Source organism: Zalophus californianus, chromosome 17, assembly GCF_009762305.2.
Source record: "Zalophus californianus isolate mZalCal1 chromosome 17, mZalCal1.pri.v2, whole genome shotgun sequence".
NCBI lineage: Eukaryota > Metazoa > Chordata > Mammalia > Carnivora > Otariidae > Zalophus > Zalophus californianus.
Genome location: NC_045611.1, coordinates 52,685,584 through 52,710,714, shown reverse-complemented (window position 1 = coordinate 52,710,714; position 25,131 = coordinate 52,685,584). Strand labels below are relative to the sequence as shown.

General features: G+C 51.4%; 3 protein-coding genes and 1 long non-coding RNA gene across 7 annotated transcripts; 1 reads left to right on the top strand and 3 right to left on the bottom strand.

Moving 5' to 3' along the window:
• Window positions 1–714: 714 nt before the first annotated feature.
• Window positions 715–2,233, bottom strand: FTL (ferritin light chain). Its single transcript, XM_035724952.1, has 4 exons — window positions 1,871–2,233; window positions 1,554–1,700; window positions 1,149–1,274; window positions 715–1,032 (listed from the first exon to the last, which is right to left on the bottom strand). The coding sequence occupies exons 1-4, from the start codon at window positions 1,970–1,972 to the stop codon at window positions 880–882; spliced, it is 528 nt and encodes a 175-aa protein (XP_035580845.1). The 5' UTR covers window positions 1,973–2,233; the 3' UTR covers window positions 715–879.
• A 2,139-nt stretch (window positions 2,234–4,372) lies between these two features.
• Window positions 4,373–9,277, bottom strand: BAX (BCL2 associated X, apoptosis regulator). 4 transcript variants are annotated; one of them, XM_027617994.1, is made up of 6 exons: window positions 9,153–9,259; window positions 8,528–8,579; window positions 8,291–8,437; window positions 7,829–7,964; window positions 5,805–5,909; window positions 5,264–5,376 (listed from the first exon to the last, which is right to left on the bottom strand). In XM_027617994.1, the coding sequence occupies exons 1-6, from the start codon at window positions 9,184–9,186 to the stop codon at window positions 5,272–5,274; spliced, it is 579 nt and encodes a 192-aa protein (XP_027473795.1). In that variant the 5' UTR covers window positions 9,187–9,259; the 3' UTR covers window positions 5,264–5,271. The 4 variants fall into 4 exon arrangements, with proteins under 4 accessions (XP_027473796.1, XP_027473793.1, XP_027473795.1 ...); XM_027617995.1 differs by lacking the exon at window positions 8,528–8,579 and having other exon boundaries at window positions 4,373–5,376; window positions 9,153–9,277; XM_027617992.2 differs by lacking the exon at window positions 9,153–9,259 and having other exon boundaries at window positions 4,373–5,376; window positions 8,528–9,082.
• A 158-nt stretch (window positions 9,278–9,435) lies between these two features.
• LOC113935680 lies at window positions 9,436–21,547 on the top strand. Its single transcript, XR_003524092.2, has 4 exons — window positions 9,436–9,600; window positions 11,066–11,152; window positions 13,874–13,966; window positions 21,426–21,547. It is a non-coding gene; the product is annotated as an uncharacterized LOC113935680 (long non-coding RNA).
• Window positions 16,833–24,401, bottom strand: DHDH (dihydrodiol dehydrogenase). The gene is made up of 7 exons (XM_027617991.1): window positions 24,209–24,401; window positions 23,728–23,839; window positions 23,081–23,244; window positions 20,746–20,998; window positions 18,636–18,760; window positions 17,679–17,832; window positions 16,833–17,434 (listed from the first exon to the last, which is right to left on the bottom strand). Exons 1-7 carry the CDS (start codon window positions 24,296–24,298, stop codon window positions 17,325–17,327), a joined length of 1,008 nt encoding a protein of 335 aa, XP_027473792.1. The 5' UTR covers window positions 24,299–24,401; the 3' UTR covers window positions 16,833–17,324.
• Between the last annotated feature and the right edge of the window lie 730 nt (window positions 24,402–25,131).

Sequence of the window (25,131 nt, the reverse complement as noted above, 5' to 3'; positions counted from 1 at the left end):
GGGAGTAGAAAACTGGATTTGCGTGTATGACCATTCTTCCTGTTAAATGTGTTGGTGGTGATGAACACACAGAAGCCCCCTCCCCTGCCAGAATCATGAGTGGCCACCAAAGTGTGGTGACAACAGCAGGTACTGACTGTCCGAAAGAACAAGTGTCCAGGAGCCACTTCCTCTTAGATTCTTCAACCAAAACCAGAGATGGGGCAGGGTGTCAGAGTTCAGTCCCGTAGCTTGGATCCAGCAGCTGCCGGCTAAGCCTTCAGTTCCCACTTGGGAGAATTTAATCCCCGAGTTTCACATCCCGTTTCTGTCCTGTGCTCCAAACCCCTAGCTCAGCACCTCTTGCATTATCATGTGCTCCTGTTGCTTGACAACTGTTACTCATCAGATCCCGTTATCTGGTTACACTTTGTTATTTCCAACAGTGCCCGCTTCCAGCTACCAAGCCTAGGTCTTTTAGACTCTCCTTGGAGTCTAGGCTCTGCCCTGTAGGAAAGACAGTTAACAGCCCAGCCAAGCAGAGAAGCTGCTACTCCACCACCCTCCCACCCCTGGGTTAAGATTAGAGTTTAGAGTAACAGCCAAGATGGGAGGTGGGGGCAACACCCGGCTCCCTGCCAGGGCAGTCCAACTATAGCCTTGTGAAAATAGATACCACCTCATTTCCCACACCATACACGCGAGCACAACAAAAACACACCCAAAACCACCAGCTGCTGCAAAAAGCTTTATTGTTTCCACTTGGTCCACGGCTTGGGAGAGGGCTCCAGGGTGGTTAAAAAGCTGCCTCGTGGCTGCAGGGAGAGGCTGAGGCACAAGCTCTGGCATCAGGGGGCTGTCAGAGGGGCCCCCTCAAAGGCTGCTGGTCTCCAGAGGCTCCTAGTCGTGCTTGAGAGTGAGCCTCTCGAAGAGATACTCGCCCAGTCCAGCCTGGGGGCCGGCCAGCCTGCGGAGGTTAGTCAGGTGGTCGCCCATCTTCTTGATGAGTTTCACCTCCTCATCTAGGAAGTGGTTCTCCAGGAAGTCACAGAGCTGAGTGCCAGAAGAGGAGAAAACGTTGCCACTTACGCATCCACAGTGTGACAGATGGGGAAATGAGGTTCAAAGGGAAATTTGCCCAATTAAGTGCGGAGGAAGGGAGTACTTACATGGGGGTCTGCGCGGGCAGAACCCAGGGCATGCAGATCCAAAAGGGCCTGGTTCAGGCTCTTCTCCAGAACCAGGGCAGCTTCCATGGCGTCCAGGGTTTTCCCCCACTCATCTTGGGACGGCTTCTGTACAGAGGACAGAGGGCTCAGGACTAGATAAATAGACCGCAAAAGCGTCTAAGAGCTTGCATCTATCGCGCCCAGGCTCCTACAACTACCCAGGAGACCCCGTTGCGGTGTGGACAGCTACGTCTTCGGGAAAGTGCGCGCGCCTCCATTTTGCGCCGCACGAGAGTGAACACAATCGTCCAGAAGCCCACGCGGGGCCTACACCGTTACGACCAAGGCGCTGGGCGCGCGCACGGACTACCGGGACCTGTAGTCCGCTGCCCGCACACTACTTACCTGGACGTCCTGGAAGAGGGCGCGGCCGCCACGCTGGTTTTGCATCTTCAAGAGACGCTCGGCGCCCTCGCGCTTCTCCTCAGCCAACTCGCGGAAGAAGTGGCCCACACCTTCCAGAGCCACATCGTCACGGTCGAAATAGAAGCCCTGCGGGAAGGGACGCGCGAAAAACAGTTTAGCGGGAAGAAAGGCCGGCCAGGAGCCCGGACTCCGCCCTCCGACTACCCTATGGGACAAAGGCGGCCAGCGCGTGCGCAGAGGGCCGGAGGTGCGCACTTGGGGGCAACTTAGGCTGGGGGCGTCCTGGGGACCCTCACCAGAGAGAGGTAGGTGTAGGAGGCCCGCAGATGCATGTTGACCAGGCGGTTGACGGCGGCCTCCACCTCGGTGGAATAATTCTGACGAATCTGGGAGCTCATGGTTGATTGGTGGTAAGGTAAGCTCGAAATTGGCTGTTGGCTGGTCCCGGAGGCAGCGGGTGGCCAAGAAGATGGCTCCCAAGGTTGCGACTGGAAAAGAGGTTGGAGAGTGGTCGTTGGCGGGTTGGAGGGGCGTCCCTGGGTCTGTTCCGTCCAAACACTGTTGAAGCAAGAATCAGATCCGCAGGACCGCCGGGCGCACTGCTAGAGGCCGTGGCCAAGGCGGCTTCTTTTATAGCGCGCGGGCCATCGGAGGTGGGGCGCTCAGGGAGAGCGATCGGCCAACCCGCGGTGCTGGAAGGCGGGGCTTAGGACCAGCTATTGACCAATCCGAGCTGATAGGAGTCCCAGACCCCCGCCCAGAAGTGGGGAAGTCACGCGCCAGTAGCGCGAGGTTGTTGTGAAATGGGGAAGCGGAGGTGGGGGGTGGGTTGCGGGGTGTAAGGGTCCTGGGGCTGATTCTGGGGCGTGGGGTTTGTGGGGGTCTCCCTGGTAGGTGGAAGGTTGATGGGGACACTGGGAGCCCTGGAAAATTATGACTCTGGAGCCTTGGGGTTGTCTCAGGAAAGTAGTTTGGATTCTGGGCTTGTCTCTTAGAGCATGGACCTTTCTGGAGCCCGGGAGGTTTCTCAGAGGTGCGGAGACCTCCAGATGACTGGGGTTTGCTCTGGAAGATAAGGGGTCCCCGGATCATTAAGAAGTTTGGAAGGCGGTGCGGTGAGATATTTCTGGAATCTTGGGGCTCTCTCTGATAGGTGGATTGAAAGGGGGGACCTGGAGCCCTGGGGTTCACTCAAGGATTGAGAATTTCTGTAGCACTAGAGCTCAGGTTGGAAGTCCTTATTTTCTGGACTCTTACCCTGGGAGAGGGGTGGCGGTGTGTGTGTGTGTCTTTAGACTCATGAAGTGATCTTCAAGATTAAAAGGACAGTCCCTTGGGGGGTCCTCCTGCAACCCCCCCCCAATAGGGGACTGGGCTATTTCTGGAAGCCTCGTAAGGGATTTTCTAAGAGGTAGGAGGTCTTTGGAGCCTTTGAAAGATTGGGCCATTTGGAATACCTTGGGGCTATTTCAGGGGCCTGTTTTTCTGGAAGCTGATATGCATAAGGTAAGGCTGAAATGACACTCAAGCTTTAGGGTCTCTCTCAGGCTGCTTTTCCTGGAGACTATTTTGAGGGCAGCCAGAGACTTGGAATTCTCTTTGGCTCTGAAGCAGTCCCTGCCTTGCTTAACACATGCTTCTTGAAGGTCCCAAAGAGAAGCCCTGGGTCCTGGGGAAACAAGGAGGGTCTGCGGACCTGTGGATGGGATGTGTCTTTAACCAGTGTACATTTTTTAAGTCTGTCAGTTGCAGGCTGGTGTCTGGGAAGCAGAGCTGGCTCAAACCAGGACTCTGCCCTCAAGGAACTCCCCGTCCTAGAGGGGGGGAATGGAGAGAAAGACAGGAACTTGACCCTATTTTCAGTGCCCTAATGAGGGTAGCCAGTGGGTTGGGCAGGGGAGCTGAAGCCACTGAGGCCTGCTTTACAGGGGGGGGCCACTCCAAACAGCCCAGGCAGGGGGGTGTCTCCTGACCCAGGGGTTGCTGGACCAGGCTGGTATCTGGGGTCCTTAAGGGGCACGTGGGCCGGTGGCCAGGGAAGCGGCAGTGCTGAGTCATGCTGAACTCAGCAGGAAGGGTCTCAGGCAGAGGCGGGGTGGGGCCACTGACTGACCTCGTGTCCATGGCAGACTGCAAACTGGCTGGGACCCTGAGAACTAAGCCTGGCTGGGAACCAGGTGTGGCCCACTCCCCCAAGATGCGAGTGTGCTTTGTCTCTGAGTCTTACAGTCTTTTTAGTTGCCTTGATGTTTTCCCTGGTCTCCTGCCTGTGGTCACACTGGCCCCTCTCTCTGGGCAGTTGACTCAGTCTTCCCTCACTGCTATCTTATCTGTCAGCTCTCCCCCTACTTGGTGTCTCTGGGGAAAGTCTCTGGGGGAGGGGCAGTTGCCCCAGGCACACAGTCACAATAGGGCCTGAGTTACTCATTCACTCATTCATACCTCAGCTTAGAGACCTTTAGCCTCCAGTAGGCCCCATTGGCAGAGAGGTGGCTTCTTCACAAGTGCTCACAGGTAGAGGGAGAGGAAGTGGGGAGACAAAAATGATCTGAAAAAGGACTGAGATCTTGGGGGTGAGGGGTAGATCATGCGATGGGGGAAAACAAGAGGCCCAGAGAGACAGAGGACAGAAAGACCTAGAGAGGGGGGAAGAGACCCAGAGAGAAGGTACAACAGACCCTATGACCAAGTGATCTTTTTTTTTTTAAAGATTTTTTTATTTTATTTGAGAGAGAGAAAGCACATGAGATGGGGGAGGGTCAGAGGGAGAAGCAGACTCCCTGCCGAGCAGGGAGCCCGATGCGGGACTTGATCCAGGGACTCCAGGATCATGACCTGAGCCGAAGGCAGTCACTTAACCAACTGAGCCACCCAGGCGCCCAAGACCAAGTGATCTTAATCTCTATTTCCTTTTCTGTGTCCAATCTACAAGGCAGCTTTCCAGCATCTTCACTAGGGCCTGCTTTCCTGGAGGGTCCCACCCAGTTACTGGGCCAGCCCCTCCCCACACAACAGGTGTCCAGCCCTGTCCCCTCAGGCCACACAGCACTGGCTCAGGCCTTGTCCTCTCTCTCAGAACCCCAGATTCCAGCCTTCTGACCTCCAGTAGCTTCTCCACAGGGCTCTAGAGCTCTCTCCTGGTCCAGTAAGTCCTCCCAAGGCCTCCCATCTCTCCCCTCTCCCCCCAATTCTCCACCTCGGTAAGTGCAACTTCGTCTGGTCCCATGTGGTGGAAACTTCCAAGCCCTAGTTCTCCAGGGCCTGCTGCACTGTTCCCTTTCCCTAAAGCCCCAGGATCCACTGCTTGGCTTGGCCTTGCCCAGTGCTGCCTCCCAACACAACACTGTAGGCTTCCACACAGTGATCTTCAGTTCCCTCAGGACTGCATGCTCCTGGAGGGCAGAGTGGAGACCTAACTCCTCAGTAACCCAGAGGGCACCAGGCTCCTTTGAAAAAGATTTGTGAGCACATGAAGCCTGGTCTCCTGTGACAGCCAGGGAGTGGGCTCCCAGTGATTCAGACTCTGAAGTGTGGCCTGAAAGAGGTTTATTGCCCCCCTGGACCACTCCTCCCCGTGCCCCCCCCGCCCCAATAATTACAAAAGTAAGAAAAATGCCCATGACCCCCAATCCCCACCCCTCCCGGAAAAATGCCATAATTTATGCAGAAAAGACACAGTCCAAGGCAGCTGGTGGACTCAGCCCATCTTTTTCCAGATGGTGAGTGATGCAGTGAGCACTCCAGCCACGAAGATGGTCACTGTCTGCCACGTGGGTGTCCCAAAGTAGGAGAGCAGGCCGTCCTGTAGACAGGGACATCAGTCACTTCAGCAGCTGGGCCAAGGTGCAGCCCTTGGGCCAGCACAGGAGGAAATCAGGGAGTGAAGTGGTCATAGGGCATGAGTGGGGGCAAGAGCCTAAGATGAATGGATCTCAAACAGCTGGCATCAAAGGGCTATCAAAAAACTTGAGGGACTCCAGAGGAAATGGAGGCACCAGGAAGGACAGAAGGTACTAATTAGGTCAGAGGTCACTGAGAGGTCACAGGTCACCGGGAGGTCAGGGGTCACCAACAGGTCAGTGGATAGCAGACAAATTAGGAGTTGATCAGACATGAGAGGAAATGCATTACAGACTCCATTTGATGATCCAGAGTCAGAGAGGGCAACACTGGTGGGCTCAGGAAGACCCAGGGGTCTCGGAGGAGTGCGGGAAGGGTTAGGGGCCTCACCCAACCACCCTGGTCCTGGATCCAGCCCAGCAGCCGCTCTCGAAGGAAGTCCAGTGTCCAGCCCATAATGGTCCTGATCAGCTCGGGCACCTTGGTACACAGGGCCTGCAGGGAGTAGGGTGGGCCTTAGGGACTGAACCTTGTCCCCACTGTCTGGGGACAGTGGCCCCAAGCCTCCTTTCTCAACTCTGCCTCCCCTCCTGCCCCACTGCAGTCTCCTTCCACTCATACTCAGAATGAGATTCATAAATTGTAAACTGGATCTTGTCACGGTCAACTGCCCTGCTCACATACCTTCCATGGCTCCCCAGGTGGTAAAGACCAAAAGGCATATCCTAGCCCACAAGGCCCTGTATGAAGGCTCTGACTTGATCGCATTCCAGTTTTCCACTTCTTTTTTGTGTCTCATTTACCTTCTTCCATATCTTCATTCCCACCAACTCTTCCCTGCCTCAGGACCTTTGCACATGCTGATTCTTCTACCTAAACGTGCTTCAACAAAGCAAATTTTTACTCCTCCCTCAAAGCTCTCATGTCAGGTCTAATGTCAATTTCTCCAGAGAGGGCTTTTCTGACCTCCAGGCTAGATAGGACCAGACATACCCATGACTCTCCAACTCCCTGAACTTCCCCTTCCCACTCTTTATCTGGCTGCTTTCCCCCCTATTGTCCCCAGCACCTTACATAGCCCCACCATCACTGTGACTGCTGTCCCCCTCACCTCCAACATTCAAGCCTCATCAGCTCAATCTGGCAAAGACATTAAGAAATCTACTCCCGGGGGCGCCGGGGTGGCTCAGTCGGTTAAGTGGCTGCCTTCAACTCAGGTCATGATCCCAGGGTCCTGGGATCCAGCCCCGCATCGGGCTCCCTGCTCAGTGGGAAGCCTGCTTCTCCCTCTCCCACTCTCCCTGCTTGTGTTCCCTCTCTCGCTGTCTCTCTCTCTGTCAAATAAATAAATACAATCTTTAAATAATAATTAAAAAAAAGAAATCTACTCCCTGCCTCCACTGCTACCAATGGAGGCCAGGTCAGTCATCATTCACCAGAACTACTACAGGTGCCTCCTCCCAGCTTCCCAGCTTTTGCCCCATATCTTTTTTCCTACCCACAATGGCCCCCCCAAAATTGTTAGGCTTCCGTTCCCCTGATGTTTTATTTTTTTATTTTATTTTTTTTTAAGATTTTATTTATTTATTTATTTGAGAGAGAGAATGAGAGCATGAGAGGGGGGAGGGTCAGAGGGAGAAGCAGACTCCCCGCCGAGCAGGGAGCCTGACGCGGGACTCGACCCGGGGACTCCAGGATCATGACCCGAGCCGAAGGCAGTCGCCCAACCAACTGAGCCACCCAGGCGCCCCTCCCCTGATATTTTAAAGTTAAAAGGATTTCACAGTGAACAGCCATATGCCTACAGCCTAGATTGTACAATTAACATTTTGCTTACTAGAACAATCCTTTAAATTTATAAATCGGGTCACCTCAGTCTCCTGTTTAAAACCAGCCAGTCACTCTCCTCTCGCTCATGGCAAAGTTAACATCTTTAACATCAATCGTGGGGGGGCCCCTCACAAGACCCCTTGCAATCTGCCCTCAACGCATCAGCCTTGGTCCTGCCTCGTGGCCTTTCCACTTGCTGTGGCCACCACCAGATGTCTTTCCCCCTGATCTTCATAGATCACCGCAATGGTGGCTTTAATGTCACTCGCTCTTAGAAGTCGTTCTGACCACTTTGCATTACATCATCCTAGTTTACTTCTCTCAGCACCCATTGGACAATGTGAGCTCCAAGAGAGCAGGGATCTAGCCTGCTGTTTGGTGCTGCATCTCGGGTGCCGAGTACAGGTTGGGCACATAGTAGGCCAATAAATCCTGCATGAATAAATGAAGGAGCAAACAACCAGCCCATAGCTCTCTCCATTCCCTTTGGTGAGTGGGCTGCCACAGGGGTTGACCTCACAACCCCTAGGTCCTCATAGGTCTGAGTGGAGCTTCCCTGGGCTCACTGCCCTGCAGCCGCCCACCTTGAGCACCAGTTTGCTGGCAAAGTAGAAGAGGGCAACAACCCGGCCCCAGTTGAAGTTGCCATCGGAAAACATGTCAGCTGCCACTCGGAAAAAGACCTCACGAGGGGAGTCTGTGTCCACGGCTGCGATCATCCTGCAGGAAAAGAGGAAAGCCAGTGCTGGGGAGGAAAGATCAGGCAGGGTGTGGAGACCCTGGCATCTACCTCATACCAAAGACAAAGAAACTGAGGCCCAAGCCAGGCTGACATGAAAAAGAAGGGGCCAACGTGGGGGAAAGGGACAAGATGGACACTTAGGAATGTGGGAAAAATGACTCCCTGAGGAAGGGTTTCGATATTCTAAAGGAGGGAAGGGCTGAGAGTCCAGGGTGCTGAGCAGAGTTGGGGGTGGGGGGGCTGGACCCCTGGGCTGAGGAAGAAGGGGACCAGTGGCTGGACTCCTGGGGCCCAGGGGCCACACCTCTGTAACTCCATGTTACTGTCCAGTTCATCTCCGATGCGCTTGAGACACTCGCTCAGCTTCTTGGTGGATGCATCCTGGGGCACCTGCTCCAGGGCCAGCTCGGGTGTCTCTCCCCCCATTCGCCCTGCTCGATCTTGGATGAAACTAGAGTGGGAATGGAGTGTGGGGGGTGCAGAATCAGAATGGGGCATCACTCCTCAAATCCGCTCGGCAATAATCACACCTCAAACTCACCCCTGAAGCAAAAGGGCCCCTGTCTTCATGATCTGCTCAGAGCTGGTGGGCCCTAGAGGAGAAAGGAGGGAAGAGGTGCCTGGACTCTTGGGTCCTAGGGGATCCAGGGAACCAGGGTGGCTCATGATCTCTGAGGGAGGACAACACTAGGGGATCCTGCATTTCTGGGTTCCTCGTAGATATAGTGGCTAGGGGCCCGGACAACTGAGTGCCTGATGGAGAAAAAGGCAGGGAGCCTAGGCCAGTATCCTAAGTCCTTCCGGCGGAGGCGGCTGAGGGAACACTTCATGCATCCAGACCCCTGGCCTGAGGGGACAGAGAGACCCGCCCCTCCCACCAGGAAGTGGTGCCGGCGACAAGCCCGGGCCTGCCCCGGGGGCTTGGATTCTGTGGTCTCCAGCTTCTCGGCGGTCCGAGAGCACCAGGCAGGAAGGAATCGGGGCACGGAGGCCAGAGAGCCGGGAACCCCCGGGGAGGGAGGGGGCTGGAAGCTGGCAGCGCCCGATCCGGGAGTTTCTGCCCCGGAGTGCTTGGAGATCTCACGGCCCCAGACCGGCAGGAGGGATCGTGGGGCCGGCCGGCGAGGGGGCTCGCCCTCCTCCCGCCCGTCTGCCTGCCGCCTCACCCCCGCCTCTGGGTTGCTCCCCGGACCCGTCCATCACCGCCGCTCCCGCCGCCGCCTCTCGCCGGGTCCGCCCGGGCGGCCGCAGCACGCCCCTGGTCACGTGACCGCCCACTGAGCGTGCGTCCTCTCACGTGACCGCCCCGCAAAATGGCGACCGCCCGCTGTCGCCCCGCAGGGCCGTGCGGTCACGTGACCGCACCGGCCTCTTTTGCGGGGGGAGCCCTCGGCCCCTTCCACGTAACCGTCCAATCCGTACTTCCCTGTAGGAACCGGTCGTGGCGCCCTTCTACGGGCCACCCGTTTCATGGCAGCTTTAACTTTCATTCATTCATTCGTGCAGCATTTTCGGAAGTTTCAGGTAGGATTTGAGCCCTCCCCAGGGCAGAAGGAACATCGGAGGCCAAAATTATCATTCACTGAGGCAGGACGTTTCAGATGATTAAAGTCTGTGAGTTGTTTTTGTGAAAATAAAGGGAATATAAAATTCAAAAAGTGGCAAAACTAATCTATGCTGATAGATTGTCAGGGTATGAAAGGGGAAAGACCCCGAGACATGCACCTGTGGTGGTGGGGGGTGCTGAAATGAGCTGTATCTTGATCTAGGTGATGATTACTTGGGTATACACATGTTGAAAAAATCATGCAACTGTACATACGAAATGCGCACTTTACTGCATGGAAATTATTATATCTCTTTTTAAAAAGAAAAGGAAAAACTCAGGGCGCCTGGGTGGCTCAGTTGGTTAAGCGACTGCCTTTGGCTCAGGTCATGATCCTGGAGTCCCGGGATCGAGTCCCACATCAGGCTTCCTGCTCAGCAGGGAGTCTGCTTCTCCCTCTGACCCTCTTCCCTCTCATGCTCTCTGTCTCTCATTCTCTCTCTCTCAAATAAATAAATAAAATCTTTAAAAAAAAAAAAGAAAAAACTCAGAAAATAGGCTGGGGTCAGATAATGAAGGGTGGGGCATATAAGAGACAGGATCTAGGTCCCAAGGGTGGCTGGGAGCCATAGCAATGGAAGATCATAGGAGTCTTAATACATCAGCCTAATACCACCAGGAACATAGTCTGACAAAGTCAAGTTATTGACCCATAGTGATGATGGAGCCCACACAAGAGAGAAACCGTGGAGCATTTTGACAAACAAAGGAAAAGGTAGAGTTATTATAGGATTTGCAGGAAGGATAGAATTTAGATGACAACTAAATGATAGGCTCAAAGCAAGGCAGGTCAACATCAGGTGCAGACTGAAGAGGAACCAGGGTCTTGTACCCTTGGAAACTACAAGGTGAATCTAGATGTGGAGTACTGGGTCCAGAAAGCCTTTATGTGAAGCTCTGCACCTAGATTGGAAATTGAAGCTGCTACTCTGTTTCAAATGATTACAGGCAAGAGTGGGATGTTTCATTTTTACTGATAGAATTTTCAACACTTTATTATTTTAGGGAACAAAGTTTTCTGTGAGAAAGAAAGCATGTTCTTGGGGGAAATCGTTTTTACTATTAACTTTGAAGCTAATTTTGTCTTTGCCCGTTATTCCAGTCCAATGAATTAGCCTTTCCTGTGCCTTAATTACAGAGAAGAGAAGAAAGGGCTTTTAATGCAGCTACAGACCTCTATACAGTACAGCCGTTGAGTAATGGGGAGAAAACTTAGCTAGTTCTGAAGTCAAAACTGTTTATAATAACAAAGATGCTACATTGGAACTGTGAAGCCCACCTCCAAGATGGCCCCTGACGATTTTAGTCTCCAGGTATTCATGCTCCTGTGTAGTCCCCTCCCACACTGAAGAGGGCTGAGCAGCGTGATCAATAGGATATAGTGGAAATAAATGACAGAGTGTGACTTCCAAAGTTAGGTCGTAAAATTTACTGCAGCTTCTGTTTTGCTCTCTCTTGGATCACTCGCTTTAGAGGAAGCCAGCCACCATGTTGTAAGGACACTCAAGCAGTCATCTTCCAGAGAACCACACGTGATGAAGAACCAAGTCCGTCAGCCTTGTGAGTGAACCACTTTGTAAACACAAGCCCCAGCTCTAGTCAAGCCTTCAGTTGATAACACTCCCTAACAATGTCCTGACTGCAACCTCAGGAGAGACCCTGAGCCAGAAGCACCCTGCTAAGCCACTCATGGATTTCCAACCTTCAGAAATTGTGTGAGATAATATTTATTGTTGTTTTAAGCTGCAGCGTTTGGGAGCAATTCATTTCACAGTGATAGATAACTAAGACATCTAGGATAATTATGACCTATTTACAGATGAGGAAACTGAGGCCATAGAAGGGGCTGAACTTTCCAAAGTTGCACAGAAGTTCTCATGGGTGCTCTCAGGTGTCCAGCTTGACAGCTGTGTCATTTGGACAAAGGCTTTCTTACTCAGCCCCATTCATAGGTCCAGCCTCTTCCATGTCCTCCCAGCCTCCAGTCCCTCCCCTCTAGTCCATCCCCCACATGGACTTAGAAAGGTCTTACTATACCAAGAGCTGACCATGGCCTTCCCTGCTCATAGCTCTCCCATGGCTCACTGGTAATGAAAAATCTCTTACACATTTTTTTAAAAGATTTATTTATTTATTTTGGAGAGAGAGAGAGAAATAGCGTGGGCAGGAGGAGGGAGAGGGAGAATCTTCTAGCAGACACCCCGTTGAGCAGGGAGTCCAATACAGGGCCCCACCCAGGACCCCGATATCATGACCTGAGCTGAAACTTAAGAGTTGGCTGCTTAACTGACTGAACCACCCAGACGCCCTTTACACATTATTACAAGACAGTGAAGCTGGGGAGGCTGGGTGACTCAGTTGGTTAAGTGTCTGCCTTTGACTCAAGTCATGATCCCAGGGTCCTTGGACTGAGCCCTGGGTCGGGACTCCCTGCTCAGTGGGGAGTCTGCTTCTCTCTCTCACTCTGCCCCTCCCCCCGTGCTCTCTCTCTCTTTTTTCTCCCCTGCTCTCAGACAAATAAAATCTTTTTTTTTAAGATTTTATTTATTTATTTATTTATTTGAGACAGAGAGAGAGAGAAACGGCATGAGAGGGGGGATAGGGTCAGAGGGAGAAGCAGGCTCCCCGCCGAGCCGGGAGCCCGATGCGGGACTCAATCCCAGGACTCCGGGATCATGACCCGAGCTGAAGGCAGTCGCTTAACCAACTGAGCCACCCAGGTGCCCTCAGATAAATAAAATCTTAAAACAAAAAAGGACGCGGGATGCCTGGGTGGCTCAGTCGGTTAAGTGGCTGCCTTCGGCTCGGGTCACGATCCCGGGGTCCTGGGATTGAGTTCTGCATTGGGCTCCCTGCTGAGCAGGGAGCCTGCTTCTCCCTCTGCATGCCACTCTCCCTGCTTGTTCTCTCTCTGTTAAATAAATAAATACAAAATCCTAAAAAAAAAAGGACAATGAGGATAATAGAATCTGCTACTTATAGTACATCCAAAGAGGAGAGAGAGAAACTGATATTTTAAAACCCTTCTGGTACATGCACCCCAATGTTTATAGCAGCAATGTCCACAATAGCCAAACTGGAAAGAGCCAAGATGTCCATCGACAGATGAATGGATAAAGAAGATGTGGTATATGTACACAATGGAATATTATGCAGCCATCAAAAGGAAAGAGATCTTGCCATTTGCAACGACGTGGATGGAACTGGAGGGTGTTATGCTGAGTGAAATAAGTCAATCAGAGAAAGACATGTATCATATGACCTCACTGATATGAGGAATTCCTAATCTCAGGAAACAAACTAAGTGTTGCTGGAGTGGTGGGGGGGTGGGAGGGATGGGGTGGCTGGGTGATAGACATTGGGTAGGGTATAGCAGGAGGGGAAGAATGAAGGGGAGTAAGTCGGACGGGGAGATGAACCATGAGAGACGATGGACTCTGAAAAACAAACTGAGGGTTCTAGAGGGGAGGAGGGTGGGGGGATGGGTTAACCTGGTGATGGGTATTAAAGAGGGCACGTTCTGCGTGGAGCACTGGGTGTTGTGCACAAACAATGAATCATGGAACACTACATCAAAAACTAATGATGTAATGTATGGTGATTAACATAATAATAAAAAATAAAAATAAACCCTTCTAACAAAGAAAAATATAACTTACAGATATTTTAAAGTCATAGATTTATATTACATGATATAAGTTATAGGTGGAATCTGGATGTGGCTTACCTGGGTCCCCTGTTTTACATTCTTTCCCAAGGCTATCAGAAAGGTGTCAGCTGGGGTTCCGGTCTCATCCAAAGTTTCAACTGGGGAAGGATCCATTTCCAAGCATGCTTACATGGTTATTGGGAAGACTCAGTTCCTTGAGATATGTTGGACTGAGGACCTCAGTTCCTTGCTGGCTGCTGGGCACAGGCTATCCTCACTTCCTTGTCATGAGATCTCTTCATAGGGCAGTTCACAGCATGGCAGCTGGCTGCATCACAGTGAGCAAGCAGGAGTGCAAGCAGGACTGAAGTCAGTCTATTATCACTTAGTCTCAGAAGGGACAGCCCATCACTTCTGCCTTTACCAGAGCACTAGATCCAGCACACCCACAGGAGAGGGGAGACACAAGGACATGAAGACCAGGAAGTAGAGGTCATTGAGAGACACCATAGAAACCAGTTGCCCCACCAGGAAAAGAGGAACCCTTTATGTTGGGGGTGCTAAGTTATTCAGGAGCAGTGGGCCCTGGTGGCTGACCTAGGAAGTTTTTCGTGTCTTTCTAATCCTTCTAGCTTGTGACTCCACCATCCGCAAACATGGCTTGCATCTCATGGTGTAAGACGGACACACCAATGCCCAACACCACGTCTCTACTCCAGTACCAGGTAGGATTTGGGGGTTCCAGTTTTGCTTAGACATGTTAAAAATGAATCCATCTCTCATGTTGTAAAAGTTGTGATATCAGGTGTTTCAGATGTTCCGGTTAGCTATTGCTGTGTAACAGATCATCCCAGAGCTTAACAGCTTCAAATCACAGGAATCATCTTATTATCTTGCACAGTGCTCGCTTTGGCAGCACATATACTAAAATTATTATCTTGCACAGGCCTGTGGGTAATGGAATTGGGGAAGGCTTAGGTGGGCAGTTCCAGCTTGGGGTCGCTCAGTGTTTTCAGTCGGACAGCAGCTGCAGCTGGAACAGTAGAGTCTGTAGTGGTCAGGACCTGCTGATTGAGCATCTCTATCTTCATGGAGTCTCTAGGCTTTCCATGTGGTTTCTGTGTGGGTTAGTTCGATCTTTCTTGTGGCTTGGTGGCTTCAGGACAGCTGGACTACTGACATTATGGCTGAAGGTTACAAGAGTATTTCAGCTCACAAGAAAGACATTGCATTGCCTTGCCCGACAACCTCACAAGTCATGGGGCTTGACCTTCTGCCATGTTGCAGTGGCTATGATTGAGTCATGAGCACACTCAGTTTTAAGAGGAGAGGAACTAGAGGAACTTCAACTCTTCATGGGGAAGTGAGTGGGGACAGGAGAGATCTTTGGAAAATAGTAAGGTGGCAGACCAGCTGCTTTAGGAAAGGCTAACATAACTGTGACTTAAACATCAATTAAGCTTATTGACCTCTCATGTAAAGTCTAAGAATATGCAATACCAAGCGATATGAACATATGGAGTGAAGTTCCAATGTCAGGGAGTGTGTGCTTAACTTTCTATGTCAACTTGGCTGGGCCACAGAGTATCCAGAAATCTGGTCTTACATTTTTCTGGGTGTTTCTCTGAGGGTGTTTTGGGCGAGCTTAACATTTACATTGGTGACTTAGTAAAGCAAACTATGTTCCCTCATGTGGGTGAGCCCATCCAATCAGGTGAAGGCCTGAATAGAACAAAAAGGCCAACCCTCCTCAGAGTAGGAAAGAATTCTTTCTGCCTGACTGCCTCTGAACTGGGACATCAGCCTTCTTCCTACCTTCTGGCTCACACCGAAACATCAGCTCTTCCTGCATCTCAAGCTGCAGGCCTTCTGACAAGAAGTACACCATCAGCTCTCCGGGTACTCAGGCCTTTGGACTTGAGACTAAAACTAAACATCGGCTCTCCTGGGTCTCCAGGTTGCCAACTCACCCTGCAGACCTCAGGGCCTGCCCACCTCCATAGTCGTGTCTTTTTTCTATCCTTCTAGCTTGTAACTCCACCATCTGCAAACATGGCTTCCATCTCATGGTGTAAGACGGACACACCAATGCCCAACACCACGTCTCTACTCTAGTACCAGGAAGGGAGAGGTTGAAAGGGAGACCATCCTCTTTGCCTAAAAAATGCCTAACTCAGATGTTGCATACATCCCATTGGCTAGAACCTAGTTGCAAGGGGGCCTGGGAAATGTAGTCTTTAGCTGGGCAGCCATATGTCCAGTGAAAACTTTCCCATCATAGGTGAATGATTACAGAGACATTAGCCATGTTTGCCACACAAAAGATGGAAACCAAGCAAGCAGAGGACTGAGACCAATGTAGTGATAGCTTAATGATGTATAATGGCACTTGGAATAGAAAATAATAGGAAACTCATTTGACTGATGTCTAGTCTGTCTCATTTGCTCAAAGTGAGAATTATTAGTGTAAACCCAATGTATCCATCTCTGTCTTCTTGAACCTGGTAGAATTGGATTCCTGGACTCTCTCTCTGGCTCATCAAGATCATGTGGCTAGTTTTTGTGAACGAATTACAAGAGGTTATTTATGTTGTTTATGTGCTAGGGCATTTAAGTTTTGGTACCAGAGCCTCCAAAGCTTTCTTCCCTTGGCCACAGTGATTGGCAGGACTCCAGATTTTAGTGGCTCTGTCAGCCTAGATACCAGGTATATAGATCTCAGCTAATACATAACTCTAGTGAAACGTAAATCTGTTATGCTAGGTTGAGATTTGTTGTTACTGCAGCATAACCTAACCTACACAAACTATTACAGAAAATATGAAAGTTAGACCTTGCTTGGAGCACAGAGCTAACCCTAATTGGCTGGCCAACCACCCACATATAGCCCCCCTCCAACTGCTTGTAATTTTAGTGGGACGGACATCCTAAACCTGCCACAGAGAGGGGCATATGACCCAGGCTTTGCCAATAAGGCCATTGAAACTGAAGGCAAGGGTGAGTGGGTGGCCCAGTTAGTTAAGCAACTGCCTTTGGCTCAGGTCATGATCCCGGAGTCCCGGGATCGAGTCCCATGTCGGGCTCCCTGCTCAGCAGGGAGTCTCCTTCTCCCTCTGATCCTACCCCCTTTTGGGTTCTCTCTCTCTCTCAAATAAATAAAATCTTAGAAAGAAAGAAAGAAACTGAAGGCAAGGGCCGCCTGGGTGGCTCAGTCAGTTAAGCATCTGCCTTTGGCTCAGGTCATGATCCTGGGGTCCTGGGATTCGAGCCCCATGTTGGGCTCCCTGCTCAGCGGGGAGCCGGCCTCTCTCTCTCTCTCTCTCAAATAAATAAATAGGGCGCCTGGGTGGCTCAGTTGGTTAAGCGTCTGCCTTTGGCCCAGGTCGTGATCCCAGGGTCCTGGGATCGAGTCCTGCATCAGGCTCCCTGCTGATCAGGGAGCTTACTTCTCCCTCTGCCTGCCACTCCCCCTGCTTGTTCTCTCTCTCTCTCTCTGACAAATAAATAAAATCTTTAAAAAAAATCAAATAAAATCTTAAAAAAATAACAAAAAGAAAGAGACTGAAGACAAATCCCTTCTTTCCAGTTGAAATGAGTTTTATACCATAATGGAGGCCTGGAGCTTCTAGAGACCAATTTGGGAAAGGCCTGACCTCAAAGTGAAGGGCCATCAGTTAACATTTGTTGAGAATGTACCGTGCACCAGAGGCTGTTCATATATCATCTCATTTAATCCTCACCAGAGGGTGGTTAGTACTATGTCTCTCCTCAGCTGATGAGGAAACAGGGGTGGGGAGAGGCTGCAGGAGAGTGCAGTTAGGGACACACCTCCTACCCACACACAATTCCTCGCCCAGGGTCACACAGGGTATGGTAGGCAAACCAAGGATCTGCCCATAGGTGTCTGCTCCAAGAGCTTGTGAGAAATGTGGTCCTGACCCTGCCTTCCTCCCCCTCCCCATATTCTTCTACCAGATTTATTCTCTAGTGTCCCCTTTGGTGACCTCTTTGCTCCAGCTCCCACCAAACCACCATTGCCAAGATCTCTGTAGGAGCCATGTCTTTATTTATTCACGGCATGCATCAGCGTTTGTCTTGGGGGAAGGTGACTCCGATGGCCTTCCTTACTTCTTCAAGGATGTCAGCCAGGAGTTCGGTTTCCGCCAGGGGAATCACAGGACTTTCCTTCAGGCCTGGGGGAGAGTACAGTTAGGGACCCCTCCTACTCATACCTCCAAGATCAAAAGAACTACCATTCCCAGAATCCCATGAGGCAGAGTAATGAGTGGTTTAGGCAGATGGATGCCCCAGGGCGTCCTGGGAATTGTAGTTCTAGACAGCTACTTAGAGTGGCTGAGGGTTGGGGAGTGGCCCACCTCCACTACCGGGTTTGCCCCTCCACCCTGCCACCCTCTCACCCATCCTCCACATCCTTACCCTTTTGCAGGCACTCCCGGACATGCTTGGCCTCATAAACCATGCCTGCTCCATTTGTAAAATTGAACTCCTTGCTTGGGGTTTGGGGCAGCGGGAACTCCTCATGCTCTCCCTTCACTACCAGCTCTGTTGGGCACCAGAAGGGGTTGAGAATCTGGGGGGAGAGAAAAGGTGGCTACTGGGGGCTCCAGCCTAATGATATTTGGGAGCCTCCCTCTCACACCTGGTGGCTAGGGGCTGGTAGGAAGACTTGCCCCCTTCACCCCCATTGCTGAGGATTCACTTCTCAGCAGCAGGACTGTCACAGTAGAAGCCTGTCCATCTCCCCAGGGGCAAAACCCTCTCTGACCTGATGCTTAGGCCTCATGAGGACAGCTTATCTTCCCATGTGTGTGAATCTCCCTTGCAAGGAGGAGACTTAGACAATCCAGTACCTTCTTATCTGGTCGGAGACCTGATTCTTTTTTTGGCCCCAGAGCCCTGGGAAGCCTACAATATTCCCATACCCAAGTCTAGGCCAAACTGGAAACAGAGATGTGCCCAGGCAAGGTCCAAATTCTGCAGTCCAAGCCTGGGACAAGGTCTAAAGTTAGCAGAAGTGCTAAGAACAGGATTTCTTTCTAGCAACAGGGCCCCATGAAGCCCAGTGAAGCCACTCTTTGGTAATGCCAGGATCCAGTCCTGGAAGCAATTCCAAAGGCCACAGCTGCCCTCTGGGAATGGTTGATAAGAACCAGTTTCTCCTCAGGCCTAAAGATTTTTGACAGACCAGGAAGTTCACTCTCAGGAAGGAGCCTGGAGGTCCAAACCCATCCCGTGGCCTGGTGGTCGATGATGGATTCCTTAGCAATGCTGGGGGAAAAGGCTGCTTTAGCCCATAGCCAGCTCCAACAACCACAACTGGTCCACTCCTGTTGTGAGGGGCCACGGTTCCCAGCTTGGCCAGTCGTGCCTCACCTGGGCCATGCCCTTGGTACCGCTCACAAAGGCCATGTTGGAGAGCTGAGCAGAGATGCTGCAGGTAAAGCTGGCGTGGATCTCTCCTGGGTACTGGAGGAGCACGGTGACAGTGTCATCCACACCTGGAGAAGGCACAGGACAGGAGAATGCCTGGTGTCAAATATTGACTATGGAATGTTGGGCAAGAGACCTCGTCTCTAACACAGCAGTGAAAAAAGAATGAAGCACTAAAAACATGTGTGCATGGGGCGCCTGGGTGGCTCAGTCGGTTAAGTGTCTGCCTTCGGCTCAGGTCATGATCCCAGGGTCCTGGGATCAAGTCCCGCATCGGGCTCCCTGCTCCGCAGAAGCCTGCTGCTCCCTCTCGCCCTCCCTCTGCATGTGTTCCCTCTCTCTGTGTCTCTCTCTGTCAAATAAATAAATAAAATCTTTGAAAAACAAAACAAAACACATGTGTAGGGGCACCTGGGGGGCTCAGTCGGTTAAGTGTCTGACTCGATTTTGGCTCAGGTCGTGATGTCAGGGGGTGAGGCTTTGAGCCCCGCATAGGGCTCCATGTTCAGTGGGGCGTCTACTTGAAGATTCTCTCCCTCACCCCTTCCCCCCACTCATGAGCTCTCTCTCATTCTCTCTCAAATAAATAAATCTTTAAAAAAAGAGAGAGAGAGAGAGAAAGAGTCTTAACCTTTCAGAGCCTCCGTTTCATCCCTCTTTAACTGTTGCATCGGTTTGTGAGAATCAGTTTCCTCAGCTCTAAAAATGGGGATAATAGAACCTGTCTCATACAGTTGTTACAGGATTACACCTAGTGATGTAAAATGCACAAAGCACTTGGAAGGCTATTTAGATGACAATAAAGGCTATATAAGCATTAGTTAAACATTAAGTTAAATATAGCACATACAGTACTGGCCTGGTTCTGGAACACACCGTGCATGCCCTCGATGGAAGAACCTACTGACCTAATTCTTTTGCTTTCAGATAAGCCTGAGTTCCTTTTTTTTTTTTTTAAAGATTAATTTATTTCAGAGAGAAGGAGGGGGGAGAAAAAAAGAGAGAGAGCATGAGCTAGAGAGGCAGAGGGAGAGGGAGAGAGAACCTGATGCAGGGCTCGATCCCATGACTCTGAGAACATGGGCCCAGGTGCCCCAAGTTCTTATCCTGGATCTGCTCTGTGAGCCTGGGTAAGTCACTCTCTCTCCCAGTTTCCTCATCTACAATATATCTAGCTCAGGGGAATCATCCCTCTAATAACCCTAACACAGAGAAAGCACTTGATAAAGAAAATCTGTTTTTGGAGCTACTATTTAGCCTAAAAGTTGGCCAGATGTTAGACTGAGAAGATTTTCTAAAGTGTGACATCCACCCGTGTATATTTTCCTGGTGATTCACTGCCTTCTGTGGGGCCATTTGCGGAGATGGCCACGGGAATTCCTCTCATCCCGCTGTGAGCACCCCTTGGCAATATGTGTTTGCAGCTCCTTCCATCAAGAGGTACGGCTACTTGCCCACCTCTGAAATCTGAGCCGGCTTTAGAACAGTAGCAAACAAGGTAGAGGCAAAAGTTTGAAAAATGCTTGCACCCTACGGCCTGCTTTTTGCTGCACCTAAAACTTAGCCCACAGTGTGAATGAGGCCAAACTAGCCAGATGAAAAAAAACAAAACCAAAACTGACTTCATTAACTCTTTATGACAACTCCAGTACTTCTTTCTTTCTTCCTTCCTTCCTTCCTTCCTTCCTTCCTTCCTTCCTTCCTTTTTCTTTCTCTCTTCTCTCAATGTGGGGCTCAAACTCACAACCCCGAGATCAAGGGTCACAGGCTCTACTGACTAAGCCAGCTACGTGCCCCTATGACAACCCTGTTATTAACATTTTACCAGTAACTAAGACTCAGAGATGTTGAGTCCCTTGGCTAAAATCACACAGCAAATCCCAGGACAGAGCCTGCCCACACTCTCAACTCTGATCCTCTTTGACTTCAGGCAGGAAGTTCCTATAGCTGTCTAACCTGATTCTCATGGGCTAGGAGACTTATCCCCAGCTCAGGGCTCCCAGTGAGGAAGGATCACTCTTATCATCATCGTATAGTCCAGGATAGACAATACCTGTTTCATGGAGTCTTCCCACGGCTGAAATCTTCTCTGGCTTCTGCCCACCAAAGACCATAGAGATGAACTGGACACAGTAGATGCCAATGTCCAGCAGGGCACCACCAGCCTGGGCTCTGTCTATGGCCCGGGGTACATGGGTGAGGTCCTTCCCAAATTCTGCCCGAGCCACCCGGAGATCCCCCAGAATTCCCTGAGACACAGCCGACCTCAGAGCCTGTACAGCAGGAAAGAAGCAGGTCCAGATGGCCTGCACACCACAGAGGGGAGAAAGGACAGTGGAAAAGGAAAGACGTCAGGACCCAGGAGTTAACCAATCCGTTCCTCTCCCTTCTGGGGAGGGAGTACTGCTGCTCTCCACTCTCCACACAGGAGCCCTCCCCCTCCCTTCCACAGCCCTGCTCAGTCCCCAGGTTGTGTCCTGCCCCTGAGTCCCTCTGCCCTCTCCTCTCCTCTCCATTCCCATGGCCCCAACTCTGGCCTTAGTCCTTTCTTCTCTGGACTAGTCCCCCAGTCTCCCAATGTTTATGGGCTCAATTGTGTTTCCACCAAATTCAGGTTGAGGTCCTAACCACCCATTCGCCCCCCAACCCCAGTACCTCCCAGTGTGGAGATGGGGTTTTTAAAGAGGTAGTTAGGTTAAAATGAAGTCATTATAGCGGGCTCTAATCCAACAGGAAGAGATGAGGACAGTGACACAGAGGAAGGACCACCTGAAGACATAGGGAGAAGACAGTGATCTAGGAGCCAAGGAGGGAGGCCTTAGGAGAAACCAGCACTGCTGACACCTTGATCGCAGACTTCTAGCTTCCAGACGTAGGAGAAAATAAATATCTGTTGTTTAAGTCACCCAGTCTGTGGCGGTACTTTGTTATGGCATCCCTGGCAAACTAATACATGCGGTCTCCCCACTCCAGACCACCCTCCACGTGGCCCCAGAGGCAACTTTCCTTCTCCTAGAGTTGACCCTGTCTCAAATTACTTGTCCAAGATCACAGAGCTAGGAACTGGTGAGATGGAGTCTAGAGTCCTCTGATTCTAAAGCCTGTCCAAGGTCAAGTTCACACTAAATACATGAGACCTGCCCAGTCTTGTTTTAAGTCTTAACTCTGCTTTCCCCCTCAGGTCCATTTACCTGTGCGATGTACTTTCCCTTTAAGGCTCAGATCAGTCCCTACCTGTGGGAAACTTCCTTGACTATCCCCCTCACTGGGCTGATGCCTCTGTGTTCCGTCAACTGCCCAGTACTATATCTATGAAAGTTTGTGCAACTGGGCACTGTGATAGCCCATTTCTGTGACTGTAGCAGACCTTGAGCTTGTTGAAAACTGAGCCTGTGTCTTACCCATTATGAATCCCCAGTTCCTAGGATTGGATCTGGAACACAACTGGTGCCAATAAAAAACAAGGAAGCAATAAATTCAGAACTTTGGCACTGCCGAAGCACAGTGAGAACCAGAAGCACTGAGTAACCATAGTAAATCTTGACTATCTACTCCCTGGGCATAGAGAACTTTGCAGACTGGGAGCAATATTTGGCACAGGACAGCTAGCTAGGACATGGGGAAGTAAGAGGCAGCTGTTGAACTACTGGCAGAACCTACAGCAAGGTAGCACTTAAGAACCACAATACTCCTTAACGTGAAAATAGCTTCTAGGGGGTCATTTGGCAGCCATTTTGTTTTGATTTTTATTTATTTATTTTTTTTAAAGATTTTTATTTATGGACAGAGAGAGACACAGCAAGAGAGGGAACACAAACAGAGGGAGTGGGAGAGGGAGAAGCAGGCTTCCCGCTGAGCAGGGCGCCCTACGCGGGGCTCGATCCCAGCACCCTGGGATCATGACCTGAGACGAAGGCGGACGCTTAACGATGAGCCATGCAGGCGCCTGGGCAGCCATTTTAATTACTGGCACTCTGCCAGCTGTCTGTCAGAGTTCCCCTATAGGTAGCCATGTCTGATAAGGGCAAAAGCAAAGGCAGGATGACCTTGAAAATTGCCCCGGTCCTTCTGACCACTATCCTTGGAAATCCACCCAAACTCTGCCTATTGCTATTCTGTGCCACTTTCACTCTGAAAAGCTGACAAAGTATCTTTCAGGCGGTCACGTTTGCTAAAGCAATGCCTCTCGATGTTGCTAGCAGATTTCATGGCATAGCTCAACTACATCCTGGAAAACACACCAACCCCACCCAGTTCACTCTGTGGCCATCTTTGTTCTTGACAAACCCTTCTGTTGTGTTCCCCCCCAAAAAACGTCCACTGGCAACCATGTTTAGTAATGGCAAGAAGCGCTACGTTGGAGGTTGGAAGGTCCCCTCCTCCCTCACCTCCATAAGAAAGAGGCCTCGGGATCGGGCTTCGGCAACCATTTCGCGAACTTCCGCAGCGTTCACGCCCATGGGCTTCTCGCACAGGACGGCCTTGCCCGCTGCCAGGCATAGCAACACTGCGGCCTTGTGCTGGGGGTGCTGGGTGCCAATGTAGGCCACCTCTAGATTGGAAGGTAGGAGGTCGAGAGATCAGAAGCCCCGCCCACCCCAGACCTCCGGGACCCGCCCACAACCTAGAGACCCCGCCCCCAGCATCCTAGGCACTCAGGTCCCACCAACCAAGGACAGTCGTGGGGACCCTGTTTCTCCCTTTCCCTCTGCAGGTCCCGCTGCTTGTGCTCTCGTGCTCTCTCTCTCTCTCTCAAATAAATGAATAAATAAATAAATAAAAATCTTTAAAAAAAAAGCCTAAACGGGCTCACTTACAAATTCAGGCCCCTCCCAAACCGCGGAGGCCTTGTTTCTAAACGCAATTTCATACTAGACTGTGAATCCCAGACCAAAGCCGTTCCTACAGTTCTGCTTTCCAGCCGCCGATCCTTCCAGAAGCACACAGGGATTGGGCCATCCGGCAGAGCCTTGTTTATCCTACGGAGCAGGCTAGAGGCAGCGCCGCGGTGGCCTCGGCTGCCCTTGCCACTCACCCACATTCGGGTCTTTGGCCAGCTCCTCATAGGACCCATAGGCCTTGGGGACGTCATGTTTCCTCGCAAACTCCTTCGCCCGGCTCAGGTCTCGAGCCGCTACCGCCACCACCTGGAGGGACGCTAGGGTCAGACTTGTGGGGCTGGGGCAGGTGGATGGGAGGGACGTTGATGGAGAAAGCACCAGGATAAGAAAAATTATGTCCCCCAGGACGGAGGCGAAGGGAAGGGATCCTGGGGGAGGGCGTGACGGGGGCCCGACACGGGTCCTGAAAAAGAGAGATCTGGGGCAAGCGATTATTAAATCCCCTAATACCTAAATTTCTTCTCTTCGCGGTAGTTCAGAACAAAACCCTCCCAAACTTTAACGAAACCCGAGTTCACAGGACACAAGTGTGGAGAAAGGCTCCCTCCTCCCTCAGACCCAGGAGTCCCGGCTCCCGGGACTGCTCTTCCACAGGATTCCGGAGGGAGGGTAGACCTGGTGCTCGGAGCGAGGCAGCGTTCGCAGCACGGTCGTGAAGTCGCTGGAGATAAGGCCGACTGACACGATGCCCCAGCGAAGCGCCATCGCCAAAACCTGGGATCCCAAAGTCTTGCCACCTGCGCCTGGAAATTAAAGATCTGACGCCCCGCCCAGCCGGGGGCGTGGTCATTTCTCCGCCCCCATTGCAGCTACGCCACTTCTCATTGGCCAGTAGGCCTGCTTGTCCCTTCAGTTCAGTCCCAATGCAAAGGAGAAGGTTATTTAAATCTAGCATCCCCATCGGAAAGGCGCGCAGTTGGCTCCGCTTTTTGGGAGGGTGGGTGGGGGATGGGACCAGAAATACTTCATTAGGCGCCAACGGCGACTTCTAACCACGTCACTTTTCTTTTTTTTTAAATCTTTTTGAATCTTTACGCCCAACGGAGGGGTTGAAGTCCCCACCGGACATCAAGAGTTGCATGCTCTACCCAGTAGCCAGCCAGGCCGCCCAGGAGGGGGTGGGGAGGCTTGCTTTCGTGTCACCTTCGGAGCTGGCCCCCTTCCTCCTTCCCCCAACTCCTTTCCTCCGAAAGCCGCCCACCCTTAGGAATTGTCCAGAGGGAGGGACAAGATAGTAATAGCAAACATAATAATTACTAATATTTCTAGAATGCCTGTCGTGGCCAGGCCCCCAGCTCCGTGCTTGACTTTCCTCATTTCTAATTTCTCACCACAGATCTGCGAACTAGGTTCTCTTTCTCCCTGTTTACAGAGGGAGAAACCATCCCAGAGAGCCACCATGGTCATCTCACAGCCAGGATGTGAAGACTTGCAAATTGGCTGCTTCCAAAGAGCATGGTTTTAGAAACCAGACTGTTCTGCTTCTTAAAAGTGCTGGTGCCAGGCTGACCGGTTCCCAGTCCCTCCTTGCCACTGCC

Coding starts and splice junctions, on each gene's coding strand:
- FTL (XM_035724952.1), bottom strand. CDS start 1,972: ATGAGCTCCCAGATTCGTCAGAATTATTCCACCGAGGTGGAGGCCGCC. Junction 1,275..1,553: donor CCCTCTTCCAGGACGTCCAG/GTAAGTAGTGTG, acceptor TCCTCTGTACAG/AAGCCGTCCCAAGATGAGTG. Junction 1,033..1,148: donor CTGCCCGCGCAGACCCCCAT/GTAAGTACTCCC, acceptor TCTGGCACTCAG/CTCTGTGACTTCCTGGAGAA.
- BAX (XM_027617992.2), bottom strand. CDS start 8,652: ATGAGCCACCCTGGTTCCCTGGATCCCCTAGGACCCAAGAGTCCAGGC. Junction 5,910..7,828: donor CCAGCAAACTGGTGCTCAAG/GTGGGCGGCTGC, acceptor TACTCCCTGCAG/GCCCTGTGTACCAAGGTGCC. Junction 5,377..5,804: donor TCCAGGACCAGGGTGGTTGG/GTGAGGCCCCTA, acceptor CCCTGTCTACAG/GACGGCCTGCTCTCCTACTT.
- DHDH (XM_027617991.1), bottom strand. CDS start 24,298: ATGGCGCTTCGCTGGGGCATCGTGTCAGTCGGCCTTATCTCCAGCGAC. Junction 18,761..20,745: donor GGGAAGACTCCATGAAACAG/GTATTGTCTATC, acceptor TGCCTTCTCCAG/GTGTGGATGACACTGTCACC. Junction 17,435..17,678: donor CCGGGAGTGCCTGCAAAAGG/GTAAGGATGTGG, acceptor ACTCTCCCCCAG/GCCTGAAGGAAAGTCCTGTG.